This window comes from Apium graveolens, chromosome 8 (assembly GCF_009905375.1).
Source record: "Apium graveolens cultivar Ventura chromosome 8, ASM990537v1, whole genome shotgun sequence".
NCBI classification, from domain to species: Eukaryota; Viridiplantae; Streptophyta; class Magnoliopsida; order Apiales; family Apiaceae; genus Apium; species Apium graveolens.
Genome location: NC_133654.1, coordinates 68,544,378 through 68,570,909, shown reverse-complemented (window position 1 = coordinate 68,570,909; position 26,532 = coordinate 68,544,378). Strand labels below are relative to the sequence as shown.

The 26,532-nt window shown below is 34.3% G+C and overlaps 1 protein-coding gene and 1 long non-coding RNA gene across 2 annotated transcripts; both read left to right on the top strand.

Moving 5' to 3' along the window:
• Positions 1–9,112: 9,112 nt before the first annotated feature.
• LOC141676747 (uncharacterized) lies at positions 9,113–12,851 on the top strand. Its single transcript, XM_074482457.1, has 3 exons — positions 9,113–10,051; positions 10,204–12,210; positions 12,329–12,851. The coding sequence occupies exons 1-3, from the start codon at positions 9,148–9,150 to the stop codon at positions 12,682–12,684; spliced, it is 3,267 nt and encodes a 1,088-aa protein (XP_074338558.1). The 5' UTR covers positions 9,113–9,147; the 3' UTR covers positions 12,685–12,851.
• A 682-nt stretch (positions 12,852–13,533) lies between these two features.
• On the top strand, positions 13,534–16,046 carry LOC141676648 (uncharacterized). The gene is made up of 2 exons (XR_012557103.1): positions 13,534–13,866; positions 15,616–16,046. It is a non-coding gene; the product is annotated as an uncharacterized LOC141676648 (long non-coding RNA).
• Positions 16,047–26,532: the final 10,486 nt, after the last annotated feature.

The window sequence follows — 26,532 nt, the reverse complement described above, 5'->3', positions numbered from 1 at the left end:
CTGTGAATTTTATTAAAATGAGTAGCTATATTTGCATATTTTTAAATTTTCTTCATTTTTATCAGCAAAAGAAAGGAAATTTGCCTGCCGATGAAGAACCTGATAGGGCTGTAATGTGGCACAAGGCCAGTAAGGGAAAAGATGATGAGGAGGTTGATCCAGAACTTGCTGAGATCGGACAAAGAATTGTGAGTATTTTGTTCAAAAATAGTACACACACATTATTCATGCAATTTTAATTCTAATATTTATATTTTTGTGATAGGAAAACTTACTGGAGCTGCAAAGCAAGGGGGAATTCATTCCTTCGGGAAGTGATGATGTGTTGACGACGACCTAGCAAACTCCTGAACATTCAGGAAGGGTTCGAGGAGTTGGAGGATTTGTCCCTCCGTCAATTTTCTTCAATTTACCAAACTAGGAAAAGATGTAGAGTTACCAAAGCAGAATTATTGGCTCGCGATCGAGAAAGGGATGCAGAGTTGGAGAAGACAAGGAAGGAGATGGAGAAGACACGGCAGGAGATAGCGGAATTAAAGGCCATGCTTAGTGCAGCAAAAATTTCATCGCCTATGGTTTCAGATAAAGCAAGTTGTGAAGAATTTTTTTGGAGAAAGCTAATCTAGGGGCTGCAAAGGAGCTGGAACCATTGTTGGTTGATGATGATATTATTTCCATGAAACCTATTCCCCCAGAAAACAAGGTAAAATAATTGAATGTAGCTTGTATGTTTTTCAATTCATCTAAACTTAATTTCTTTATTCCCACCATATCAAATAGTTGTTTAATGCAAAATTATATGTTTAAAATAAATGTATGTAGGGCCCTCGAAAATGTGAGTTGGCAGTAGGCACCTTAGAAAACAAGGTGGCATTTGGCTTGCTATTTGATGATGAAGACATGAACAAGTCTGTACATGGCATGCCGATACAGCCTGGTTGTGCCCGTGTGTCGGTGGATGGGATAATTCAAGGACAAGCCAAGATTCCTATTCCAGTAGTGGGTGAAATTGAGACAGTAGATCAAGCTGTTGGCTCCCACGTCTCATGGCCACGGGACTTGATCATTTTCCCAAATGCCCCAACTGAGGTATGTTACTAATTAATATGCGAGATATGTTCTCTTTTATTTGTTGCTAAAAAATCTTTAAATAAATTAAAGAAAAAATAAACCTAAATTGGAATCGGTTTGAATTTTGCTATAGATTTTCTGTAAATTTTTTAGGAATATATTTACTAATATTTGCAGAAAAGTAAAAGAAAAGGAAAGCAACTTGTGACTAAGTTGTAGAAAGTACAGTCCTTGTTTGAAAAAATTGAGATCAATAAAAATGTTCCAAAGCGCTTTCATTTGTTGCATAAACATGCGACAACATTCATGAAGTCCACTGGAAACTCGATTCAAATTCCATGTGATGCTGAAGTGTTTGGTGTTGTGAAAACAATTTTTATATTGCATGGAAACATTGCCCACCTGCTCGAGTTTAAAATGATTGGCCAAGGAGCAATATGTACATACATGGCGTGAGTATTATTATTTTTCCTTATTCTTATCTTTTCATTCTTGTACGATGTCTCACGTATTCTTGTTTGCTGCATTTTTTTATTTACAATGTAGGTACTTGCATTCGGTGGTTATTGGCAATAACAATCACGAGTTATTTGCTTTTTGTGATCCCGGAGCCACATTTACCCTGAACAGCGATTTTGAAAACAACTTGGTTAATCGTTTGAAAGAGGGCAATCTTGATCGTCTCTTTTTAATGCCACATAATAGCGGGTAATTATATTAAGCAATTTCACTCGGTTATTTGTTTATATAGCTCAAAATCATAATTTGTATGATTTTGGTAGTAATTCTGTTTTCTTAATTTTTTTATAAAAGCAGTTGCCACTGGATACTGGTTGTGATATGGGCTGGCGAGATTTTCATACTAAATCCTTTACCTCGTGCAACTACTTTTCCAGAGTTGGAAAAAGCCGTATCAAAGTATTTTTGTTTATATTTAAACTATTTTCTCTTCAATTTTTCATTACGGCATTGATATCGATCAGTTCACGTTATTGACAATGCTAAGTGGACAGGGCGGTGATTGCTTTCAACATTCAGGCTGGAAGGGGAAACAAAGCCCCGAGTATCAAATATATTCCGGTAAGTTTTATTTATTTTCTGCATTCATGTCGGTGCACTTCTGACTTTGCGCTACTGCTTGTTCGGACCAGTCTTTAATTTAGTAACTAATCTTTTTTTGTTAAACAGGGATGTCCTAAACAGCCGGGTGGGACTGAATGTGGATATATAGTTATGTATTACATGAAAGAGATTGTCATGGACCCCGAAATGTCATTTATGAAAAAGGTATTTGTTTCTACTTCAATGCATAGTTGGTTTATATGTCAGTTGTAATTGGATTCATTATAATTGTTGTGTTTTACATTATTCAGTGGGATGCCAAGAATCGGAAGGTAATTTGTTCCAGAGATGAGCTTGATGAGGTTCAATTTCAGACGTTAGACTATATTGAGTCCTTCTTGTGAAAAGGCCCTGATGATCTGCAGCTTGAAATCTTGGACATATCGTTTTCTTTGAAGTAGGTGAACTTTGGTTTATTTTGACTCTAGCTAGCTAGACTTGTGTTGCACCAATCAATTTGCTTTAAGTATTTGAACTTTCGTTTATTTTGACGTGGAGGAAACATTGAATGATTTGGTGTCGGGATGACTTATGTAGATGTAAACCTCAACCGGATTACGAAGAAGAGGAGGATATTGTTGAATCTGATGTTGAGCTCGAGGGAGTTGGGATTGATAATGCTCCTGTGAAGAAGGTATATATTGTTGATCTACATTAATGTTTTTTTGTGTGTTTAGTTTTGTGAATTTGTGTTGGATTTTAAAATTGAGGTGTTTTTTCATGTACACTGCTCCATTTTTTCATGTCATTGGATTTTTTACTGTATCAAGTCTGTGAGTTTAAGCAAAACTATAGTGTTGATGAATAGGTTTGACTTGTAAAAAATGTGTAGAACTGTGCAAGACTACAAGGTCACGCAGATTATGGGAGCGCACCTGTGGTTGTGGCAATGATTAAGGATAGTGCCATTGCTGAATTTAATCTCGAGTCTTTGGAGATGGTGGGATCCGGGGGAGCTCCCCTGGGAAATGATGTGATTGCTTCCATCAAAGACAAATTTTTGGATAAAGAACAATCTAAGGTCAGTAACCTGGGTCTTATAATCAATAGCTTTGAGTGTCAATTTCAGATTTTAGACACTGATCGTGCTCTAATACTTAGTTATATTTAACAAAAAATAGTTACATTATTAAATGTCTGAATGTGTATAATAATTGCATTGTTATACTATTACTTCGAAATTAGCAAGTCAAATTAAATAGTTTTTCTTAATACAGGTGATTCCAGAAGCAAATTTCAAAAAAGAGTCAAAGAATGTTGAAAAACACGTCAAGTCGGTGGCCGTCTCAGTCCTACTCAGGGAGTATCAACGAGTCAAGCAACTTGGTTTGATTTATTGCAATTCCTGGTAATTACGTCTTCTTCATTGGAAATTTGAAATGGTAAGTACCGTGTGAAGTGAACCCACGGCAAAGGTATGATCACCGAAACTTAATTAAGTAGCAGTGATTTATTTTGGTAAAGGATAGTCTCGGATAATTAAGTTTAAACCGACTGATATTTCTGTGAGTTTGATGCTTGGTATTTAAGAATGTGTGGCTAGTCATAATGTTAGCAGCTTAGTTCTTCTTGAGTAGAATTGAAACCCTTGGATATCTTATCATTGTTGGTGACATTTGTTAATTATCTAGTCTATAGTAAAATCTTATATTATTTTGACCTGGTGAAGTAATTGTATTCTCTAAAATTTTGATATATTTGTATAAATGGATGATGGTTCTTTCTTGGTAAGATATGTGTTAGATTAAGACGGAGATGAGTTTGAGTTAAAGCATGTTTGTATTAATAACTTTATTTGCACATATGTGGAACAAATAAACATAGTATGTTGGACAAGGATATTTTGTATGTATAAATAATCTCCTCTACTGGAGATATTAATATCATTTTATTGACCTATTATTTTTTTTGTTAAATAATATTGACCTATTGTTACGTCCTTCAGAATAATTAGCTGGCTTTGATTTCACTGACGATCCATATTTTTCTCTCGTGGCTTTAACAGTGAAACATGATATTGGACTTGTTGGTGCCATGATTTCTACCATTTTGGCATTTTAGATTGCAAATATAGGTCAACTAATTTATATTTTTAGTGGATGGTGCAAAGATACATGGAAAGGATTTTCAGTTCCGGTCTTCAAGGATATCTGGCCATTATTAAGCTCTTTTGTCATCAGGTGTTATGCTCTGGTAAGTTTAATTCACCCTTATTCCAGTTTTAGTTAGTAATTGTACAGACGATCAAGCAAACCAGGTAGTGCTATTGTTGGAATAAACTGGTGTCCGCAAGAACTTTTTCCTTGGTCATAAAATTACACATTACCTTGGAATTTCTTTTGTGAGACCATAATGCTTGATAAGTCTTGTGTACCAGTGCAGGAAGATACAATTATATATGTAAAGTATATAAGGTCCATTCTTTTATATTTGGAAGCACACAACTTCGTCCATGATTCAAAGGTTTATAATTTTTTGGTTAATAGAGGCACGGATACCTGGAATGACTTCTTCTGCCTATTTTAAAGTGTTAATTACATGTTTACATCATTCCAACAAATAAAATTAAATACAAGAATTTAACAAATTTGTCTGCCTATTTTGGTTTATCATTGTAACTTATCAAATAAAATTAAATACAAGAATTTTAAAAAAAATTACCAATATTTTTACAAGTCATAATACTTCGATAAATATTTGAGCCATATTTTATGAGGCGGAACCCATCTAAGAATTATTTTGCCCATTTTTTTTAAATTCTCATACAAATGTGCATAACGGAATTATGTACTGATTGAAGTAAAAAAATTATAAAAACATATATCATGAATGTAAAAAAGAGCGATAAAAAATCAAATAAGTATCTCAAACACATTGATACACAATTTTCTATCAGGTATCTGAGGTAACACGCGCCTCCATTAAAGATTACCAAGAATATAATTAAAAATATAAATATTTAAATAAAATATAAGGTACTTGATAAATTTATTTATTTTTCCGAATTTTGGAATTTATTAAAATTTGCGTATTAAACTGTGAGTATAATCAAAGACAGAGTTTTGCAAGGAAAACATTATATTATAAGGATTAATTTGGAAACTTTGATTCAATTCGTTTGGAAGATGAAGGCTTTTGGGGGGGTTTTGATCCTTTTGTCAAAACCCTAAACATGGGACAACGAACATGTCGGCGCCTCTTACTACTTGAGGTTGTAGAAAACATTAGGCCTTTGCCAACTCTTAGTTCAGTCTCATTTGCTTTTGGAGGTAAATATACTTTTAGGAAGGAATACTTGAGATGTATGACAATTTTTTTCATAGACGCATACATTCTTATGATAAAATAAGAAAGTTAGATTAAACAGTACAATAGCGCCCACCTTCAGCGAAATTGCAAATTATGTTTCTACAGCTTTTAATCAGTAAGAGTATTGTAAACGCATCAAAAGATACAGATGCGAAAACTTGAAAGACACAACCAATGATAGTACAAACCAAACTTGGGGGTGTATTGAACTGGGATTTAAAATAATTTTTTTCATTCATGAAATCCAGGTGTATTCAACTGGAATTTTAAAAAATGTATCAGGAATTTATCGTATTCAAGTAGGATTTTAAATTATGCTATAAAATCTGGTGGTATTCAATCATGATTTTAAATTATGCTTAAAAATCTGATGGTATTCGCCTAAGATTGTTTAAAATCTGATGGTATTCACATGCTGACGAATTTTTTTGGGGTTCATAAAATGATGGATTTTGTGGGATTATTCAACGTATTTTATGGTTTTTGAAATCCCACCATAATTTATGAGATTTTGAAGGATTGTATTTAAATCCTAAAGACTCTTCATCAACTCTACGACATTTTCTCTAGAGTCCGCGTAAAATCAAAATCAGATATAATCCATTAAAATCCATGAATTATATATAATGCATTAAAATCACAGTTCAATACACCCGCCTTAGTGTTTATTTACTTTGTCAGCTCTTAGTGTAATCTCTATTATTTTTGGAGGTAAACATCCATGTGGGAATGTGAGAAGGAATGCATGGGATGTTTGACAATTTTCGTCAAAAAACTAATACAACTTTATGATAAAACAAGTTAGATTAAACTATATAATAGCGCACACCTTCAGTGAAATTGCAAACTACATTTCTTTAATTTTTAAATCAGTAAAAGTAGTATTATAAACACATTAACACACATAATGAGGAGAAAATTTAAAAGACACCACCAATGATAATACAAACCAACATTAGTGATTATGTACTTTGGCAGCTCTTAGTACAATCTCTATAATATTTTGAGGTAAACATACACATGGGAAGGAATGTATTGGATGTTTGACAATTTTCGTCAAACTGATACACCTTTGTGATAAAACAAGGAAGTTAGATTAAACTGTAAAATAACGTCCACATTCGGTGAAATTGCAAACTAAAGTTCTATAGCTTTTAAATTAGTGACTTTTAAATTAGTGAAAGTATTGTACACACTTTAGCACATGTACAGAGCAAAAAACATGACATATACAACCAATGATAGTAATAAATTAATCTTAGTGGTTATGTACTCTGTACATGTACCAATGCACATTTCACGCCAAAATCACTATCCATGTATGAAATTATGTTAGCTGCAAAAAAATTGCTTTTTAGAATTGAGTGCGTAAGGATTTTCCTTGCATACAACTCGGTTCAATTATCTTTGTTAATAACCATCGAGTTTAACTTTTATACCTAATAAGTTGTAAATGATAATTTGTATACACTCAACAAAAGTATAAGTAAATCGGTTTACGTCTTTTTATGAATATTGTACATAATTTTGGATGATAACAAAGTTACACACTCAAAATTGACATGTCTTGATAACAAGGTAGCTATATAGCTAAATTACAATAATACCGTCATAAATTATGAATATTGAACACAATTTAATATCTCTTAACTTTAAAAGTTATATTAAAATACAACTACGTCGTATAAAATTTCAAGCTAGTTATTATTTAGTATCCGAAATAAGAAAATTAGCTCAAATGTGGCCTTAGGATAAGTTTTGAGTTTTAAACTAAAGTTATAGTTCTTGCACAATTCTATTAATATATATTAATAAAGATTGTATAGTTTGTATTTAATTGATTCTCTTTAATGATCATAATACACGTATAATTTTTTAAAATAAAAACTAATTAGGAAATGGACGAAGAATTTTATAAATTTATAGAGGGTTTGTCCGGTAAGTGCTCATGGTTATATGCTAGATACTAAAATTTATAAGTTTGAATTTTTTTGATTGATATAGTTATTGTAAATACGGAGAATCTATTATTATTAAAAATTGAAATTAAATAATAAAAGTCAATTAAGATAAATTAAAATTATAAAAATTTATGATAATTGTCAGATCACGATACACTATACAAAACCCTAATTATAAATTGTCTAATGTGAAAAGGAGTAGCAAACGGCAAGTTCCAAGAATTTTCAATTTGTATTCATGAGATCCAAAAACTAAAAGGTCTTTGTTTCTAGGGGCTCCGACCTTTGACCGGATTATTTATAAATTTTGTAGTTATCTCGTTCAAGCACACATTAACAAACCTCCATCAACTTGGGTATTCACATGTTTTCAGACAGAAATCCCGTATCATTTTTAAAATAGGAGGAGGAGTTTACTCCCATATCTTTAGAACTCTAGTTCTTAAAAGAATATTAGTAAAAAATAAAAAATAAATATAGCATGAAGATTATCGGTCATAAACGCGTCATCTGCAGACAACATTTAAAGATATACATGGAACTTAATAGAGCGAGAGGTGCACATGATGTTGCAGTAATTTTATTTTTATTTTGAATAGTTTGTTATAATATTGTTACAATAAATATGTAAAAATTGAAAATATACGGACTTGAAATTGAATTATTATAACTATTATACATAGTTGAAAATTTAATCATATTTTATCACCTATTATACTCCCTCGCTCCCCATTATTTCTTTTCAACTAATCGGCACGCATTTTAAAATTTCTCTATAGTATACTTTCATAAATTATTTTTATATTTTTTTTCTGAATTAAACTTTAAATATTTAATTTTTATTCATAAAAAGAAAATCTTAAAAATAAGTTATAAAACTATACTATATAGAAGCCTTAAAATACGTGCCAAATATTAAAATAATGTAAAAAATGAAGGGGACGAACGAACGGAGTATCATTTTAACATACTTTGGTGTTTAAATAGTAGAGAATAACGTAATCCTTTTATATTTATGATTTGTTAAATCTCTAATCATATTCTATCTAAAATTGTATTATAATATTGTACCGCAATTGATGTTTGAATAGTATTATGATAATATAATTATCTTTTATTTATATTTTGAGAAAAATACGAATGTAAAATTGAATAATTATAACTATATATAATAGATTATCTAATAATATTTTATCTACAATAATATCATTATATACATATTTTGGTGTATGAATATTATAGAAAAATGCAATCTTTTTTTATTTAAATTTTTAATCATATCCTGTCTAATATTATTTATAACATTATATCAAAATCTAGAACAATGCAATTATTTTCTATTTGTAATTATATTAAAATAAATTTAAAAAATATAATCTAACAAACTCAACCGTTGATTCATTATAATTAAAAACGGACGATTAAGATTATATGTTAGTCCAAAAAATTTCTCTAACAACAAGTTATTAATTTTTTTACTTTTTCTTATTTCCTAAATATTATGAATCTTGCAGGTGTGAATATAAATCACACAAAAAAAATGTGATTTTGGAATTCAATTTCTATTTGTTAGCTTCATGGTGCGTACAAGTTCCAAGTGTGTATAAAAGATACACGCACACACCTCATTTTCCAAATTGAAGAGCAACGTAAAAAGCCTTCTGTGCTTAAAATTACAAAAGTCATGAGAACACTTTGCTTCATCGTCAATATGTTATTATTCATGCTATCAAAAAGTATCATCCTCTGTACAGCCAACAACTTAACCACTGATCAATCAGCTCTTCTGAACTTCAAATCCCAAATCATTTTGGACCCTTACAACACCTTGAATACTAACTGGTCCATCTCTACCTCTTGTTGCGACTGGATTGGTGTCACTTGTGACATCCGCCGCAACAGAGTCGTTGCCTTAGATCTTTCCAACATGCACTTAACTGCCACTTTTCATACAGACATATCGAAGCTCTCGTGTCTTGTTTCACTTAATCTCTCCAACAACAGTTTCGATGGTACTCTTCCTGAACAATTTGCACATTTGCGAAAACTTAAAAGTGTTGAACTAAGCTTGAACTTCTTTTCCGGGGATCTTCCTAGTTGGTTAACTAATCTACCAGATCTCACAGACTTGTCACTTTCAAATAATAGTTTCACTGGCACAATCTCACCTGTTTCTAACATCTCGCAACTTGAGAACTTAAGACTAGCAAACAATCTTTTTCGTGGGAATATACCTAATGAAATTGGTAGACTCGCTAAATTAAAGGTATTGGAGTTGCAAGGTAATCAGTTTTATGGTTCCGTCCCTTCTGCAATATTCAACATGTCAACATTGAGGCGTATTGATATATCGTACAATGGCTTATGTGGCGATCTTCCCTGGAATATTTGTCATGGTATATCAAATATCGAGGAGCTTCATCTGTCTGTCAATGAATTTTCTGGCCGACTTCCAACAGCTTTTCATAAATGCTCAAATCTTCGTGTTTTCTCACTGTCCCGCAACAAATTAAGCGGAGTCATACCTAGAGAGATTGGAAATTTGAGTATGGTAGAGGAGCTTGATCTTGGTGAAAACATCTTGACAGGTATGGATTTTATTAAGTTTCACTTCTTATCTTTAAAAGTCATCTAGCTAGTCAATTCATTGTGTAGATTATATACTTGAACTAGAATTTTCTCAAAAAACATGCTATATCACAAGAGTATACCACAAGATCATTTCGAAATTTTTTGGCAGGCACTATACCACAAGAGATTGGCAGACTTTGGAACTTGAAGCTGCTAGCCTTTCATTTTAATCAGATAAATGGTTTCCTTCCTCGAACACTCTTCAATATATCAAAACTGGAGATCATTAAATTATTTAATAATCAACTTTCCGGCACCCTTCCTTCAGACTTTGGCCTAACTCAGCCCAATCTAAGAAAAATTTATCTGGGAACAAACCACCTTACAGGGGCTCTACCTCATTCCATTTCGAATGCTACTAAACTTGTGTTTTTTGACGTTTCTGGAAATGAATTTACCGGTACTATCCCCAGGTCGTTTGGAAATCTAAGGCTAATTGAATTTCTAGGATTTGGTACTAACAATTTAACAAATGATAAATCTTCTTCGGAACTGAGCTTCATCACTACCTTGACCAATTGTAGAAACTTAAACACACTAATCTTGGACAGAAATCCGCTCAATGGTTTCCTTCCACCTACAATTGGAAATTTCTCATCTGCTTTTGAGCGCCTGTTTTTAAGTGAAAGCGGAATTAAGGGAACATTTGTTGAAGAAATAGGAAACTTATCAAGCCTTCAAGTCTTACTGCTAAATGGTAATGAGTTGACCGGTAAAATTCCTTCATCAATCAAACATCTGAAAAAACTTGAAGCGTTTTGGCTTCAGGATAACGAGATTGAAGGACTGATTGCGGATGATATATGTCATTTGCAAAAACTGGTGTACTTGAGTTTTGCAGGAAACCAATTCTCTGGTCCAGTCCCAGCATGCATAGGAAATGTTGGTTCACTAAGATATCTAGATCTTAGTTCAAACAGATTCAATTATAGCCTACCAGTAAGCCTTGGTAATCTTAAGGACCTTTTAAACTTTAGTGTTTCTACCAATTCATTTAGTGGTCATATACCCTATGCATTAGGTAATTTGAAGGTTGCGATTCATTTAGATCTATCACAAAATCAATTTTCAGGCAAAATTCCAACTGATTTCGGGAACCTGCAAAATTTGATTAATCTTTCACTGGCACATAATAGATTACAAGGTCCTATACCTGATACTTTTAAATATGCAGTAAGCTTAGAATATTTTGACCTTTCTAGTAACCACTTGTCTAGTTTGATTCCTAAGTCCCTAGAAACACTCATGTATCTTGAGTACTTCAATGTATCTTTCAATAGCTTCAGTGGGGAAATCCCAACTGATGGCCCTTTCAGAAACTTCACTAGTCAATCGTTTTTGGCAAATGAAGCATTATGTGGTATTTCTCGGTTTGAAGTTGTAGCATGCAGTGATAATTCTAATCATGGATCAAATAGGAAATTAAGAATGCTTCTATTTGTTGGTGTTCCATTAATGATTGCTTCACTACTTTTTGTGTTGGTATTTACATCTATCCTGATCATAAGAAACAAGAGGAGTAATGTTCAGCCTGAAGCATATGATATGGTATCAATAGCAAGACCTGGGAGAATTTCATATCATGAGATTCAGAAAGCTACTGATGGTTTTAGCGAAAGCAATATTCTTGGCACAGGAAGTTTTGGGTCAGTTTACAAAGGAGTATTAGAAAATGGAAGAATTGTTGCTGTCAAGGTATTCAACTTAGAAGTAGAAGGTGGACTAAAGAGCTTTAATGTGGAATGTGAAGTATTAAGAAGACTTCGCCATAGGAATCTTGGACATGTCATAAGTTCATGCTCAAGCCTTGACTTCAAGGCTGTGGTACTAGAATACATGCCTAATGGTAGCCTTGAGAAATGGTTATATTCTCACAATCTTTTTTTGGATCTTTTGCAAAGAATAGACATAATGATAGATGTTGGCTGTGCATTGGAGTATCTTCATTGTGGTTATTCATCTCATGTCGTTCATTGTGATTTGAAGCCGAGCAATGTCTTGTTAGATAACAATATGGTTGCTCATCTTACTGATTTCGGCATTACCAAGTTACTGGGAGACGGGGAGAGTGCCGCACAGACCATTACATTAGCCACATATGGATACATGGCACCAGGTGAAGAATGTTCTGGCAATATACGTACAAGAACTGCTCATTATATGCTCAACTTTTTATCAGATTTATTATGATGCATTTCTTTAATGTATATTTGTTAATTATGACATGAATGCAGAGTATGGAAATGAAGGGCTGGTATCAAGCAAAAGTGATGTATACAGTTATGGTATCATGTTAATGGAAGTATTTACAAGAACGAAGCCAAGTGATGAACATATTCTTGGAGATTTGAGTCTCAAGTCTTGGGTTAGTAATAGTCTTCCAAAGTCCGGATTGGAGATGATAGATGCAAACCTGCTTATTCCAAAAGATGGTAACATATCCACGAAGGTGTATTGTGTGTCATCTATCATGGAATTGGCTCTGTGCTGTGCCGCAGATGATCCCAAGGAAAGGATTACCATGAGAGACGTCCTTAAAGTACTTGAGAATATCAGAACTCAATTCCTTGCAAACCAGTGGTGGACTTGAATTTGATAGCTTCCCTTGAAAATAAGTATTCTCTTATCAGTTGTTAAGAAAAAAATAAGGACCCAATTCGTGCTTTGTAGATTTTTTCTAGCAATAAAAAACCAAATTATTACATAAAAAAAGAGAAAATTTTAATCTCCAGGACTTGGATGGGATCATCACTTATTGCATTTGAATCATACAAATTGTCTTTTGAGTTACTTTAGATGCATGGGAATATATATCCAAAGCTGATAACCTTCGTTTACATTGCAGGATAATATTACAAAGGTCTTAGCAACACCAAAACACTACTCTCTGTTATGGTTTATTATAAAAAAATTATTGTTACAATCAAAATATTTGGTACAGGAAAGGTGCCCAACTGAACAAAAGCTCTGTTTACATGTCCAGGCATCAATTTCAGACAGGCATTTCTACTACTGAGAAGCCGATTGAACCAAGGAGGCAACCACGTTACTAAAATACAAATGAATGTTAGGCCTTGCACACTAGAACAAAACTAAAATTTGAACATCCAAACACAGTTAAGTTATATTTTAAAAAACACAGTTAAGTTAAGGTCAGTCCTATAGACAATCCATTCGGAATTCACAAAAAGTGAGCCCTATTGATATACGACACTTGAATATTCTAGTACAAAATGTCAAAAAGAAAAAGAAAACGGAAGACACAATCCGAAGAATTACTGATTATAACTTAAAATTTCAAGTTCGCATTAGTTTAATTGCAATCTGGAAAAGGGAGAAGAGAAAGATAATTGTTGTAAAATTGCAGTTCAAAAACCATATAAAACCTATAAGTTCCAATAACAAGATTCATAACATTGATACCAGTATATGTGGAACTTAAGCAAATGCAGTCTTGATTATACTGTTGTGCCATACTCTCCAGCTGGCACCAGCTCACATACACCTCACGGAATCTAGCTGTTATATCTAGTGGTTAGGAATGATTCAGTTAGATAAAGATTTTCCACATCAGCTTTAGTCAGTGAGGATTCAGAACATGTATATATACCATTGGTTTGTTCAAATTTAGATCTAATCAATTGTAATTCCCTCTTAAGCACAAGTAAAAGAATGTGTATTGATCTTTATCTTCTCCATTCAGTCAATCAAGTGTTTATATGATTATTCTGATGAATATGTCATGGTTTAACATGGTATCAGAGCAGTGATGGTGAGTGATGGTGATCGATCTGCTTTAGAATTATTTCTTCTTTCTTGACAAATCCGGTTTATTCATTTCATTACATCTCTTTACATTTCTTTACATTGTTGAGTTGTTTCTATTAATTTCTGTACATCGTTGATAGAATACGGTTACGGTTACAGTAATCATTCTTTCCATTAGTTAATGCATATGCTCGATCTCTCTCAATTGATTTCGTTAAAATCTCTCGATCTCTCTCAATTGATTTCTCGATCTCTCTCAATTGATTTCTCGGTTTCTCTTGAAATTGATAGTTGTTCACAAATTGATAAGTGACTTTATGGCGTCAAGTAGTACAAATCCTTGGACTAGACCTCTTGTTTCACAAATACCTCCAGATCCATCTGATGTTTTTTACATTCGTCATTCTCATGCTAACATAACACAACTTGTGTCAGTCAACTTTAATGGAACAAGATATAGTAATTGGAAACGTTCTATAATGCTGAGTCTGTCTCCTAAAAATAAGCATGGATTCATAAACGGTACAATTGTGAAACCTGATGTAGGATCTGCTGATTTTAAGTCTTGGGAACGTTGTAATGATTTAGTGTGCTCCTAGTTGTTGTGCAATCTTGATGAATCTATATCTCGAAGTGTTCTTTTCTTCAAAACTGCTCGAGAAATATTGCTAGATCTAGAAGAAAGATTTGGATATGCTTCGATGACTCAATTTTTTATTGAATTACAACTTGCTGATATTCATCAGGGTTCTAAGAGTGTCTCAGATTTCTTTACTGAGATAAAAGCATTGTGGGATGCACTAACTGATATAAGTCCTATACATGTTGTACTTGTAACAAATGCACTTGTAATGTGACACAAAGAGTGCTTCAGTTACAACAGGATCACAAATTGTTGCAGTTCATGATGAAACTTACTAACAAAGTTGCCACTGTAAGAGGCAACATTTTGATGCAACAACCACTACCTATTTTGTCAAATGCTTTTAGGGTGTTTTCACAAGAAGAAAGGCATCAAGAGATCTCCAATTTGACTGATGAAACAGAGAATTTGGATTTTGTGGCAGATAATAAAAGGAATATCAAAATAGGTGTTAGGAGCTATTCTGGGCATAATAATATCAACGATGTTGCTAATGCTGGCAGTTCTACTGGTAATACGGGTTTTAGGAAAGCTAATAACTACTTTTGTACTCATTCCAAAGTTTCTGGTCATAGTGTTGACGGGTGCTTTAAATTACATAGATATCCTGCTAATTTCAAGACATTTAAGGACAAAAGAATTGTTGCAATCTCTCAAAGCACTTCTAATGATGCAGCATCTGATGCTGCTAAAAGTCAATTCACACCTACTCAGTATTAACAACTAATTGAATTTCTTAACAAGCAAAATAGATCTGGAGCATCACAGGGACATTCAGGTTTTGCTATGCTTGTTGGTAAGATCTGTTTACTGGATGATACTGTTTCTAATACTGAATGGTTAATTAAAACTGGAGCTACATATCATATATGCTCTAATCTTAACTTGTTTCTTGATTACAAGCCTGTTTCTGGTGATTCTGAATTCATTATTATTTCAGATGGCATGAAAATTCCTATCTTAAATATAGAAACAAGTAAGATCCGGGATATGATTTTAAACAATGTTTCGCATATTCCAGTGTTTCACTATAATCTTATCTCTGTTCATAAATTGTGCTCATATATGCAATTTTAAATTCTTTTTAATGGTAGTAAATGTCTACTTCAGGACCTTTTGAAGAAAAGGAATCCAATTCTTCTTGGTAAATTTCAAGGTGGGCTGTACAAAACTTCCATTGTTCCTGCTGCTCCATCTGATATATTCAGTTTCATTAGTGTTAAAGAAGATATTGATGTTGGAATTTGAGGTTGGGACATATTTCTTTTTCTAGATTGAAGTGGATTCCGGCACTATCACATTTGAAGAATTCTTCTCCATATTTCATTTGTAAAGTTTGTCCTTTAGCTAAACAAACTAGACTATTTGTTCTTCATAGTAGTATCAAAACTAAGTCTCCTTTTAAATTGATTCATATTAATGTATGGGAGCCTTACAAGGTTAAATCTCATATTGGTTGTAATCAATTTCTCACTGTTGTCGATGATTTTTCCTGTTTTACTTGGGTTCATATGATCAAATTAAAAAATGATTTTGTTAGACTCATGGTTGATTTCTTTTCTCATGTGCAAACACAATACAAGGGAAATGTTGAGCAGGTTAGATCTGATAATTCTCCAGACCTTTGTAAAGGGTTAATGAAGGATTTGATCTAGTGTAAAAGGATTTTGCACCAAACTAGTTGCATCAACACTCCTCAGCAGTCTAAGATTCCACAACAATTCTGGAATGAAAGTATCTTGTGTGCCATTTATTTGATCAACATAAATCCTTTGCAAAGTATACAGAATGAAACACCTTACTACAGATTGACCGGTACACACCCTTCTCTTGAGCATTTAAAAGTATTTGGGAGTCTATGTTTTGCTAGTGCTATAGCTGATCATAGAATTAAGTTTGATCCTCGATCAGTAGCATGTGTTTTTCTTGGATATTCCGTCACACATAAAGGTTATAAAGTCCTAACTTTAGATACTAAGCATTTGTTCATTTCACGAGATGTCATTTTTCATGAATTTCATTTTCCTTTCCCTTTCTATACACATAACAATCCCACTTCTTTCCCAGCTCACATTTACTTACCTTCTATAACTGCTTCCTGTCTTGATGCACATCCTGATGATATTCCTAGTCTGTCAAATCCCGATCTACCAAATCCTGATCTGTTAAATCCTGATTTGTTAACTCCTGATTTGTGAAATCCTGATGTGTCATTTCCTAATTTCTCAAATCTTGGTACTTCTAGTTTTCCAAGTCTTCTTTCTCTACATGGTTCATCCTTGTCCGAAGTGCATGATCTCAGTGATTCAATTACTAATATAGTTCCTGATATATCTGCTCCATTAAGAAAATCTACTCATCTACATAAACATCCTACCTATCTAAATTCTTATCAACGTTCTACCGTGTCTACACCTACACATTGGTGTAATTTAGTTCAATTACCTGTTCATGTTGAATCACCATCTTTATGTGATATTCAAGAACCAAACTCTTATAAAGAAGCTTCTGCTGATCCGTTTTGGGTTCAAGCTATGCAATCTGAACTGTTAGGCCCTTAATCAACTGTAGAGGGGTGAATACAATAAATATAATCAACTAGATAAAACTTCAACAGAATCAACAGTTTTTACATTAAGCTTATAAAAACTTATTACAAAAGTACTTTCTCGAAAGGATGAACAAATATCCTTGAGAGTTGCTAGGTTATGCGAAAGATATAACAATGTCGCAATACTTATAGCATGAACCTAATCTATGCTTTATATAACACCCTCCAAATCCGGGGTATAGATATAAATATAATAATTACCCCGAAATATTATTACTCAGGATCTTTTAAGGGTTGAGTTGAAAACAAGAACCACATACTACACTTTATTACAAACCCAAATAAAATAATCTGTCTTAAGAACTCTCTTTATTACAAAACTTTATTCTATCTACATTCTCACCACACAACTTTTATTCAAACTACATAAAACTTTTATTCAACCCAACATTACTACTTATCCTGCTACACCTGATATGGTAATTCAAAGCTCTCTTCGGGAATAGGAAGGAACACTCTTGGTATAAGTGGGTCCCGCTGCTTGACTCGCTTCTTGACTACGCTGGTCCTCATGGGTTTCATTCTCTACCTTAACTGTAAAACAATATGAATAACAATAAAAAGGGATGAGCCGAAATTGCTCAACAAGCCTGCAACAATATATATAGTATAAAGAGAGAGAAATAAGTGAACCAATAAGCTGCTGGTTTGAACAACTATCTGAATCTGTATAGGATAATAATTTGCCAATACTGGCGAGTGCCAAATGAACAAGACTGGAAACAAGAACCAACATATGCACTATAACCCGCTGATCAGTCAGGATACAGTGCGGATCTATACCCAACTGCATAGACCCAACCAACATAAAGAGTACTCAGGCAACTATGGCCTATTAAATAATGGTCTGGGTAAAACCCAGCCCGTATAGTAACCATCCAGTCCAAGGTATAGCATCCGGAACAATCGGAATGCTTTTGATATATCCTAACACCAGGATATACCAGAGTATATGTAACAAGGGTAAAAGTATTGGAATATGAATAGATGATTCAATAAATTGGGAGAAATCAAGAATCAAAATAAAATAAAAACAAACATTAATAATTGGGTAACAGTGTATATGAACAATAATTATCAAAGGTAACTGATATGAGAAAAGAATTATAATTCACTATTCTGAATTTAGAATAGGGGAAAAACTTGTCTTGCGCGTACTTAACCAGGTTCAACTCACCGCCTTCTGTCCCTAGCTTGCTCTGCCTATCTGATTTTATTACAATTTTTCGGGATTTATTCGACTCGATTCTACCCCTAATAGGGCCTATGAATAATTAATTATCACAAAACCACTCTCTTCCGGAAGAAATTATAAATTACAACTATTTTTATTGGATTCATTTCATTTTTCGGAGTTTAGGGGTCTTCGTTTCGCTCAAATCGGACTAACGGTTTAATTATTATGAATTAAACAAGATTTAATTAATAATTAATTACAAATAATTAATTATAATTAAATAATCCTTAATTACATTTTTTAAATAATTATTGTATTTTAAAATAATTAATCCCTAATTATTAGGATTAATTACTATTTATTACAATTATTCACAAATTAATAACATTTACTCGATCAGATCGATTATTTACAAATAATCAATCGATACAATTAACTGATACGCTATTTATCGAATAACTACTAATTACTCGAATTATAATCTACTCAACGATTAACTACTCGTATAAATACGAGCTACTCGCAATCCTCACATAATTATCGAACCATTATATTATTATTATTGTAACTTATACGGTTCGTTAATTAATTATCGATATTTAATTATACGATACAAATAATTATTACGACATTCTTCGAATAACTATCGCTCGAATAATAATTCTAATTATCGAATCACTACTCGTATGAATACGAGTTACTCATAATATTAACTAATTATCGGATTATTAATCATATTATTTAATTATTTTTAATCTTATTTATTAATTAATTACCTAATTATTAATTAATTACCTAATTATTAATTAATTAGATAACTAATAAATAATTAGATAAATGATTAAATAATCAATTACATAGTTAAATTCGAATTTATAATTTAATAAAACAATTTAGAAATTAAAAATACTATTTTTCAGAATTTAAAACTATTTTTTAATTAATTATTAGAATTATTAAAACTAATTTCTGATTTTTAGAAAATAGAATAAATATATAAAAAAAACCAGAAACATAACATCAGGATTCAAGGTCAGGGTTTTTGGATCAAACCCGGGTCGAAACCGGGTTGCAAACCGGGTCGAACCCGGGTCGCGAAGAACAGCAAGAACACGTGCCCAGAAACCGGTACGGCGGGGAAAATCCGACGAACGGAAAATCGGCCCAAAACGACTGGTTCGATCTCGTTCTTCACTGCTTTTGGTTCCTCAGCAACACAGACGACATCCCCTTCTGTTCCCAGGCCTCCCTTCGTCCTCCTTCCTCGTTGAACACCACCGCAGACGAAGAACAACGGCGGCGTCGCCGCTTTTCCGACGAACACGAAACAGAAGTCAAAAACTACGAAACCGGTGCCGTTCGACGAGAAAATCGACGATCTATACGTTCGTAATCATCAAAACATCAAACAACAACTAAAACTTCAAACCCGAATTCGCAATTAAAACCCGAAAATACAAATAAAAAATCAACTCAATAATCAGCGAAAATAAGTACATGAACAGAAACTACAGATCATAAGTTTCAAAACGAATACTCACACGTTCGATTTGGATGCCGGAATCACGATCAAAATTAGCTTTGATTCTCCTGCCCTGTTCTTCACTCAAACCCTAATCCCTTTTCTTTTTATTTTTTTCTGATTTTTAATAGTAATTAACTGAATAATTAATTATAAATCTGGTATTTATATTTATGAAAATAATACCCTTAAATAAAATTAAGGGGCTAATTACACTCCTAATAAAAATATTTGGCCCCAATTTTTATAATTTTTGGGTATTAATAATAAATTTTTAAACATCCAATAAATACAAAATTAATGCTAAAAATTCCCAAAAATTGTGAATATTACAAAAATGCAAAGAAAAATGATGTAAGATAATTTCATGATCATATAAAAATAAAAATGTGATTTTTGTGGGGTTTTTGGTACCCGAAGGGGTCCGGAAAAGTCGTTTTTCGCGAAAAAGGTAAATTTGGAAAACGTCTAGGGGTTCAGAATAACGATATGATATAGGGCATTTTTGACAAAATAGGGCCAATGATTTTGTTTGAAATACGAGCACTTAAAACATGGTTTTGAGCTGTACGGGTTTTGATATAAAATATATAACTTACGATAAAACACTCAATAAATATCCAAAACACGTTTGGATCAAAACAGACAACACGTAACACATAGCAGTTAGGGTTTAATGACTCAACACATTTAATCACATAATAATACACATAATCTATCATTATTATGATATAATACAAGCGTAATTTCTCGGTCGTTACATTCTCCCCCCTTCTAAGGATTCTGTCCTCAGAATCATACTATACAAACAACTGAGGATACTTTTCTAACATTTCACTCTCGAGCTCCCAAGTTGATTCTTCAACCACTGGGTTTCTCCACAAAACTCTCACTAGTGACATAGACATATTTCTTAATACCCTCTCTTGCTGATCTAGAATTCTTATCGGCTGTTCTACATACGACAAATCTGCCTGAAGTTCTACTGGTTCATACTCTATTACATGTCTTGTATCAGGGTTATACTTCTTAAGCATAGATACATGAAATACGTTGTGAATATGCTGCATATGGGGTGGTAAAGCTAACTCGTACGCAACCTTCCCAATTTTCTTCAAAATTTCAAATGGTCCGACGTAGGGAGGTTTCAATTTGCCTTTATTGCCAAACCTAGTTAATCTCTTCCATGGTGATACCTTTAACAATACATGCTCTCCTTCCTGGTAGTCCATATTCTTTCTAGATAGATGTGCATATTTACGTTGTTGATTCTGCGCCGCTTCAAGTCGCTTGTGAATCAGTTCTACTTTTTCCTTGGTCTGCTGAATCAGTTCTGGACCTAGAATTTTACGTTCTCCCACTTCATCCCAACAGGTAGGTGATCTGCATTTTCTTCCATATAGAGCTTCATATGGTGGCATCCCAATACTTGCTTGATAACTGTTATTGTAAGAAAATTCCACTAGCGGTAAGTGCTCGTCCCAATTGCCTTCAAAATCTATTGCGCATACACGTAGCATATCTTCAATTGTTTAATTTGTCCTTTCGCTTTGCCCGTCCGTTTGTGGATGATAGGCTGTACTCATGTTCAACTTCGTTCCTAGACATTCTTGGAATTGTCTCCAAAATCTCGAATTGAAACGAGGATCTCGATCCGATACAATCGATACTGGTACTCCATGACGCATTACAATTTCCTTGAGATATAAGTGCACTAACTTGTCCAGTGAAAATCTTTCGTTAATCGGAAGAAAATGTGATGATTTCGTCAATCGATCAACGATAACCCAAATTGCATCGTGATTTACTTTCGTCCTTGGAAGTCCCACTACGAAATCCATAGCTAAGTGCTCCCATTTCCATTCGGGAATGTCTAGTGGCTGTAGTAGTCCGCTCGGGCGTTGATGTTCAGCTTTCACTCTTTGACATGTATAACACTTGCTGACCCATTCCGCTATTTCTTTCTTCATATTCGGCCACCAAAAATTTTCCTTCAGGTCTCTGTACATCTTTGTGCTTCCGGGGTGAATTGAATATCTTGAACTATGAGCATCTTGCAAAATTTCCGCTTTCAGTTCCGGTACGTTAGGTATCCAGATCCTTAAAGCAACGCGAAAAATTCCCTTAACATCCTTCTGACTGGTAATCTCTTCTCCTGTCAAATTGTTGATATCCTGGTCCATTACTTCTTCCTGACACCTTTTTATTTTCTCCAATACTTCTGGCTGAAAAGTCATAACGTAAATCATTTCGGTAGAATTTTCTGGTACACGAACTTCAATCTCTAATTTATTGAATTCCTTGATTAAGTCCTCTGAAGACGTTAACAGGTTCAATCATTCCTTTCGACTTAACGCATCTGCTACTACATTGGCCTTGCCTGGATGATAATTGATTGAAACGTCATAATCCTTAATTAACTCTAGCCAACGTCGTTGTCGCATGTTAAGTTCCTTCTGGGTAAAAATATACTTCAAGCTTTTATGATCCGTGTAAATCTCACATCTTTCACCGTACAGATAATGTCTCCAAAGCTTCAGTGCGAACACAATTGCTGCTAGTTCAAGATCGTGCGTCGGATATTTGTGTTTATGCGGCTTTAGCTGTCTGGAAGCATATGCGATCACATTTCCATGTTGTACCAAAACGCATCCAAGTCCTCGATATGAAGCATCACTGTATATGAAAAAGTCTCCTTGATCATCAGGTAACATAAGCACAGGTGCAGTTACGAGTCGATTCTTCAATTCTTGGAAACTTGCTTCACATTTCTCGTTCCATTCGAACTTTTCATTCTTTCGCGTCAACTTCGTCAATGGTGTGGCTATCTTTGCAAAATCTTTAACGAATCTTCTGTAATAACCGACTAATCCCAAGAAACTTCTGACTTCAGTTGGCGTCTTTGGTCTTTCCCAATTTAAAATAGCTTCAATCTTCGCTGGGTCCACTTGAATTCCTTCAATACTGATGATGTGTCCTAGAAACTGCACTTCCTTCAACCAAAATTCACATTTTGAAAATTTCGCATAAAGCTGCTCCTTTCGTAATATCTCCAGTGTCGTTCTTAAGTGCGCTGCATGTTCTTCTTCCGTCTTTGAATAAATCAAGATGTCATCAATAAATATAATGATAAAGTTATCCAGATACTTCTTGAATACTCGATTCATCAAGTCCATAAACACTACAGGTGCATTCGTCAATCCAAAAGCCATCACAAGAAATTCATAGTGTCCGTATCTCGTTCTGAACGCCGTCTTTGGAATATCTTCTGCCTTGATCTTTAACTGATGATAGCCTGATCGTAAGTCAATTTTCGAAAACCATGTTGCACCTTTTAGTTGATCAAATAAGTCATCGATGCGAGGTAAAGGATATTTATTCTTGATAGTTAACTTGCTCAGCTCACGATAATCAATACACAGTCGCATACTATCGTCCTTCTTTTCCACGAACAATACTGGTGCGCCCCATGGGGATACACTTGGCCTTATGATTCCTTTGTCGAGAAGTTCTTGCAACTGCTTTGCTAATTCCTTCATTTCAACAGGTGCCATTCGATATGGAGCTTTTGAAATTGGTTCAGTCCCTGGCGTCAAATCAATAGTGAACTCGATTTCTCGATCCGGTGGAAGTCCTGGAAGTTCATCTGGAAAAACATCAAGAAACTCACAAACTACAGGAATATCTTCAATCTTCGGATTACCCTTGTCGGTATCCAATATATAGGCTAAGTAAGCTTGACATCCTTGGTGTAGCAATCTTCTCGTCTGCATCATTGTTAGGAATTTCTGCTTTTGCTTCTCACCTTTAAATGTTACCGTTTTATTTTCTTCATGTTGCAATTTCACTTTCTTATTTGCACAATCGATCTGAGCATTATTACTAGCTAGCCAATCCATTCCTAAAATAACATCAAACTCTCCTAGCCTGAAAGGTATCAAATCAACTGAGAAATGACATCTCCCTATCTCAATATCACAACTTGGGCATACTCGATCTACCGTAACCTGATCATCATTTGCTAATTTTATGACTAACACTTCATCTAACCACTGAGTCTCACAATCTATCTTAGAGATAAAATCTTCAGAAATAAAAGATCTAGTAGCTCCTGAATCAATCAATACTAGAGCAATTACGGAATTTACAGAAAGTGTACCTACAACCACATTCGGACTCTGTACTGCTTCCTTCATTGACATGTTGAAAGTCCTTGCCCTGGGCTGATTTTGTGGTGGTAATGGAGGTGGAGGTAATGCTAAAACTCTTGGAATACTAGCGGCCATTGCAACTCCTCTGCAGTCTTTGGCAATATGTCCTTTTCTTCCACACAGAAAATAAGTGACTTCTGCTCTTCCCATCGGACATTCTCCAGAGTAATGTCCCCTTTGCTTGCACTTGAAACACGTGACATTTGGCTTGTTGCAAATTCCCGTATACTTTTTACCACACGTTCTGCAATCAGGTATAGGCGGTCGAATAAGTCTTTGTTGAGTTGGGGCAGGAAGTCGATTACCCATCCTCTGGTTATTTTGTTCTGGTCTCCTGAAGTTTGCTTTTCCCGGGCTTAAAATCCCGGCCTTTTGTTGAAACAGTTCTGGAAATTTCCTGGTCCTTTCTCTTTCTGAGCTGCTTCACTTTCACCTACAATAATCATGGCCTTCTGAACAACAGCCGTATAAGTCGTCAGTTCAAACACAGCTACTCTGCTCCGAATCCATGGTTTCAGTCCATGCTAGAATCTCTTGGCCCACTTTTCATCCATATCCACTTGCTCAGGAACAAATCTGGCCAATTCAGTGAACTTGGTCTCGTAATCCGCAACTGATAAGTTATCTTGCTTCAGCTCCAGGAACTTGATCTCCATCTGGTTCTTCATAAAGCGAGGAAAATATTTCTCCAAGAAAATATCAGTGAATCTATCCCAGGTCACCACACCTTCTTCTTCCAAAGCTTTCTTCCATTCCCACCAGTAGTTAGCTTCGCCTTTTAGAAAGTAGCTTGCAAAATCCGTCTTCTGTTCTTCCTCAACTTTCACCAACGAAAAAGCCTTTTCTATCTCTTTTAGCCAAGCTCTCGCCTTTGTAGGATCTGTGGAACCCGTAAATTCCGGAGACTTTACCGACTGAAATTGCTTGAAAGTAACCGTAGGTGCTGCTGGTGGTACTTGATGTCCTGGATGAGCGGCTTGCTGTAACATCTGTTGTTGGAACTGCTGCTGTTGCTGCTACATTTGTTGTTGCATCATCAACATATGCTGTTGCATGAGATTAAACATCTGATCCATCTGATTATTATTATTTTGGCCCTCGGTATTTCCATTTGATGAGTCGGGTCGTGCTTTTCTTTTAGGTGTCATCTTTCTGGTAATAAAACAATGGGTTCTCTTAATAACAATATATTAAACAGGTGTTATGGAATGGAAATAGTCTTTATAATATTAAAACAGTGTTAAAACAGTTGATATGGGGAAAGAAAACAATTTATTAAATATTCAAATAAATAAAACAGTATGATGTATAAATTAATCCCTTTTTTTTAAATACTTTAAAATCTTTTTGAAAACATAAAGGGTACAACATGATCGTAAATAAAACAACATTTGTAAATATGCAATAGTAAAATAATGAAAATAAATGTAAATACTTAAATGACTGGAAATAAAATAAAGAAAATGTGCAAAAGACCATCTCATATATATATGGGTAGGACACCAGCTATAAATGTCAGTGCTTGATACAAAAGCCTATGATATATCAGTCGTACTGTTACTACTATCAGTCAAAGTTAGTAGCTACACTCATACAACTAGTCATACAATACTATGCTGCCTCTATCTACAAAAATGTACATGATACAACACTCCTCTATCTGCTAGTCTCAGAATCCTGGTGGCACGTGACTCAACTCCTCCTGCAATGCCTCTAGCACTGCCTCGGTAAGTCCCAATGCTCTACGATATGCTGTCTCTGCACTAATATCCTGCTGTCTCAGATCCGTAAGCTGCTAAGAACTAACTCGGTGAATCTGACATAACCTCTCCCTCAATATGTAATCTGATCGTAATGCTCGGACGGGACCATCCGCCTGCGTCTCAAACAATCCAAGGATCTCTCTGCACTGGTTCTGCCATCGAATCCTCTCCTCTCTCTCCGCCTGAAAACGCTAATAAGTCACTGTATGATGCTCACGAAGATCCGTGCTAGAACCTCGAGAAGGTAACGGCCCATCAACTACTATCTCATCCATGAACTCCGGCTGTGGAAACTGATATACTCCGGGAACAGGGGCATAAATAGCTAATGGGGCAGGAAATAAGACAGGCTGCTCCATAGGTGCATACACTGGTGGCTCTGCCTCTGGCTCCATCTATGGAATATCTGGAATCTCAGGATGCGGTACTGGAATCTGCGGCTCTAGGTCATCCCACTGTGGAAGATCAATCATATCAAGAACATCAAACATTGGTAACTCCAAAGGTGGAAAGTCAGGCATCTCCAGCTCAAAATAAGGAAAATAATCAATAAAGTCTGGTACCTCTGGTGGAGGTGGTATCTCTGGTGCTGGTCCAGGTGGCAATGGTGAAGGTGGTGGCAATGGAGGAAACATCTTTAATTAATTAATAATTAATTATAAATAATTAATTATAATTAAATAATCCTTAATTACATTTTTTAAATAATTATCTAATAATTATTGTATTTTAAAATAATTAAT